The sequence below is a fragment of the Microtus ochrogaster genome, chromosome 21 (genome assembly GCF_000317375.1).
Source record: "Microtus ochrogaster isolate Prairie Vole_2 chromosome 21, MicOch1.0, whole genome shotgun sequence".
Taxonomy (NCBI): domain Eukaryota; kingdom Metazoa; phylum Chordata; class Mammalia; order Rodentia; family Cricetidae; genus Microtus; species Microtus ochrogaster.
The window spans coordinates 89232-93062 of NC_022022.1; the positions used below are offsets into that span (position 1 = coordinate 89232).

General features: G+C 48.2%; 1 protein-coding gene across 2 annotated transcripts in view; it reads right to left on the reverse strand.

Moving 5' to 3' along the window:
* The window catches only part of Ssr2 (signal sequence receptor subunit 2), a 7245-nt gene extending 4456 nt beyond the window's left edge, over nucleotides 1-2789 (reverse strand). For both annotated transcript variants that reach the window (XM_005356857.2, XM_026784219.1), the window contains exons 1-4: nucleotides 2717-2789; nucleotides 2351-2505; nucleotides 1689-1787; nucleotides 551-659 (exon numbers count right to left, since the gene is read on the reverse strand). In XM_005356857.2, the coding sequence (XP_005356914.1) occupies nucleotides 551-659; nucleotides 1689-1787; nucleotides 2351-2505; nucleotides 2717-2773 (420 nt within the window). In that variant the 5' untranslated portion in view covers nucleotides 2774-2789. The remainder of the gene's footprint in view (nucleotides 1-550; nucleotides 660-1688; nucleotides 1788-2350; nucleotides 2506-2716) is intronic.
* Nucleotides 2790-3831: the final 1042 nt, after the last annotated feature.

Consider the following 3831-nt stretch of genomic DNA (forward strand, 5'->3'; position numbering starts at 1 on the left):
GGTCTACAGAGCGAGTTCCAGGACAGGCTCCAAAGCCACAGAGAAACCCTGTCTCGAAAAACCAAAAAAAAAAAAAATAAATAAAATAAAGCAGGGTACAGGGGTTCACCCCTGTAGTCTCAGCAGGGGAGGCAGAGGCAGGCAGATCTCTGAGTTCAAGGCCAGCCTGGTCTCCAGAGCGAGTTCCAGGACAGTCAGGGCTACACAGAGAAACCTGTCTTGAAAAACAAAATGAAACCAATTCAGGGCTGGGCATGGTGGCACATGCTTTTGTGAAGCAGAGGCAGGTGGCCCTCTTGTGAGTTCCAGGCCAGTCAGGATTGTATAGTGAGATGTATCACGGTAACAAAAATGAATGAAAGAGAGAGAAAGAAAGAAAGAAAAAAAGAAAGAAAGAAAGAAAGAAGAGAGAGAGAAAGAAAGAAAGAAAAAAGAGAGAGGAGAGAGAGAGAGAGAGAGAGAGAGAGAGAGAGAGAGAGAGAGAGAGAGAGAGAAAGAAGGACAGAAAGAAAGAGGGAGCCCCACAGAGCTCAAGGTTTGGACAACTTACCACAACAGGCCCATCCTCCTGGGCCAAGTAGGTAATAGTAGCTGAAGTGAAGTTGAAATAGCCAGCTTTGAGAGGACGAAGGACCACTGTGTGGGAGACATTGCTAGCACTAGCCCAAGGGTCAAGGAAGTAGAACAAGATGTGCCATTCATGAAACAGTTAACAACACCTGCAGTGACTGCATGCCTCTTCATGCTTCAAGCCCACTTTTTAAAAGCATAGCGTATGGTGGGGCAGTGGTGGTACACATCTTTAACCCCAGCACTTGGGAGGCAAAGGCAGGCGGATCTCTGTGAGTTCAAGACCAGCCTGGCCTACAGAGTGAGTTCCAGTATATGCAGTGCTACAGAGTGAGAACCTGTCTCAAAAAATCAAAAAAATAAGAAATCAGACAGTCATTGAGTAAGGGGGCGGGGCAACAGGTTACCCAGTTTCTCTATTCTTATTCTCTAAGAATCTGCCTTTTTACCTTTTTTATTTTTTTTAAACATTTATTTATTTATTTATTATGTATACAATATTCTGTCTGTGTGTATATCTGTAGGTTAGAAGAGGGCACCAGACCTCATTACAGATGGTTGTGAGCCACCATGTGGTTGCTGGGAATTGAACTCAGGACCTTTGGAAGAGCAGGCAATGCTCTTAAACCACTGAGCCATTTCTCCAGCCCTTTACCTTTTTTTAAAGGATTTATTTATTTATTTATTATGTATACACTGTTCTGGGCACCAGATCTCATTACAGATGGTTGTGAGCCACCATGTGGTCGCTGGGAACTGAACTCAGGACCTCCGGAAGAGCAGTCAGTGCTCTTAACCTCTGAGCCATCTCTCCAGCCCTGAACCTATTCTGAAAGAACCTCGGGTATAGAGCATTTACCCAGCATGTGTGAGTGCACGAGTGTCTCTCCAGCAATGCAAAGAAAAACACACCTTCCAACGTGGCCACTGATACCTTTATAAATGTCTGCACCTTGCTGCTGGACCGCAGGGCTCACAGCCCACACAAGGCACGCTCACACAGCTGGCTCCTGTCTTCCTGTGTCATCTTATCCACAGATGGCAAGAAAAAGAGCCACACACCCACCATTTGAAACAGTGCCCCGTCCCAGCCCTCATTACCTAGAAAAAGAGGATACGGGGCAATCCGGTCCCATTTGACATTGAGCATACCAGAGACGATGCCAAAGTCTTCTGGAGGGAAGGAATCGTCAGACAATTCCACATCTAGCGCAGCACTAGAAAGCAAACACAAGAGTAAGGGATATAAAATTAAGGCAGTTAACTAGAAAATCTACCTGCTGGTCAAAAGCGCCCCCCCCCCCCCAGTAACTTGGCTTTAAAGAAGCCAGATCAAGGCTTGGGATTCCGTTACTTAGAAATACCAGAATATTCAAATATCCAGAAGTGAATGGGCCCAAAAATTATCCCGACTCTAATTTCTGGACTGAAGAAGTAAGATGAAGATGGAAAAGAAAAACAAAATAAAAGAACAGCAATAAAAGTTCTCATGCGTGGAAGAAGGGAGCGGAGGGTCGGGCCCCGGAGGTTAGGACGAGATGTACATTCTCTGAAAGCCTTCCAGGCCCCGAAAATGGGAGATGGCAGTTCACTCAAGGATGCCCTCACTCTCAAAAAGCACCCCGGCCAAAGTAAGCCCTCTAGTGGATTCCTTCATGTCTTCACTCTCGGCACCCGATGCTGGAGGGCTCCAAAAGAGAATCCGCTCCTCCACAAAGTTCTCTATGCCCACGTGAACGCTCAGGGCCCAGGAAGGAGCATGCTCAGCCCAAGCCGTTACCTGGAGCCGACATTGTAGATGTTATACTGCAGGGTCAGGTCCCGCCCTTCCACAGCGTATCTGTTCAGCAATGATTTAGAGGCCAAAAGCCTGGCTCCTTCTTCTCCTTGACTGACAGCTAACAGAGCCAACACCACAAACGCTAGCGGCCTCATCTTTGGAAAAAAGAGCAGAGTGAACAATCAACCCAAGTACGGAAAGAACCGCCAGGCAGGCAGGCATCCTGAGCGGAGCCTCACTCCAGCCCCACGACTTCGTCTGCAGCCGCAGGCCCCGGAGACGGCCCAAGCCAAAGCTGTGTGCACGGCGCTTCGGGTCAGCCTGGGTCTCGGGGACCCTCAGTCCCACCGCCACTGCCGGACTCACCGTGGGCACCCCAAACGCCATCCTGGGCCACAGACAACCGGAAAACAACGTCAGCATCCAAAAGACCGGAAGCGGATCTGGCCGGAAACCCTGATGTCCCGCCCAGTGCCTTGTGGTTGTTGTAGTTCTACAAGTCACACAGTTCCCTTTGTGGCAACTGCCACCCAAGAGAAGACATCTAGACAAGTGGTTCTCAACCTGTGGGTCCCGACCCCTTTTTTAAAGGCGATGCATAATAATATATACTGCATGTCAGATATTTATATTATGATTCATAATAGTAGCAAAATTACAGTTCTGAAGTAGCAATAATTTTATGGTTGGGGGGTCACCACTGTTATGCCCAAATCCGCGAAGTCCCCCAAAAAGCCAACAAGAAGACAGAGTCCCATATGTAAAAGCAGAGAGCCTTTATTTCAATCAAGTTTGCAAACTCGGTCTCTCCGCATGTCCAACGTATTGGAATAACCAGAGAACCCTGAGCTCAGTTAGGTTGGGTTTTATAGTAGTAAAGGTGGGGGTGAGGGGTTTCTGAGGTTCAGGACTCCTGATTGGCTGACATTTGTCTCGGGATGTTCTGGTGAGTGAGTGCTGGAAGGTGGACCTATCTACAGCGGTTGGAATGTTAGGCATTTCCTTTGGATGGTCTGTTTTTGGGTGGTGTTCGGGTAATCTCAGCTTGTGGACTGCTTCAGGGTAAACTACTGAGACCCAGGCCTCTTGTTAAACTTCTCGATGGCAGATGATAATGGTTGGAAGTAAAGAACTTCTTTGAGTGACCTGCCCATAACTTAGCATCTCATGGCTGGCTCCCACAACCACAACATGAGCAACTGTATTAAAAGGGCTGCAGCATTGGGAAGATTGAGAACCACTGCTCTAGACTCTGCAAGTACCTAGTGTTCATGGAGGTCAGAAGAGGGCATCAGGCAATAACTAAAAGACAACCACCAACTGAGTTAGGATAAAAAGCAGTCCTGTCTTGGTGTGTTCACTCACCCTTGGTCAAGAATAAAGTGTGCGCCGGGCGGTGGTGGCGCACGCCTGTAATCCCAGCACTCGGGAGGCAGAGGCAGGCGGATCTCTGTGAGTTCGAGGCCAGCCTGGTCTACCAA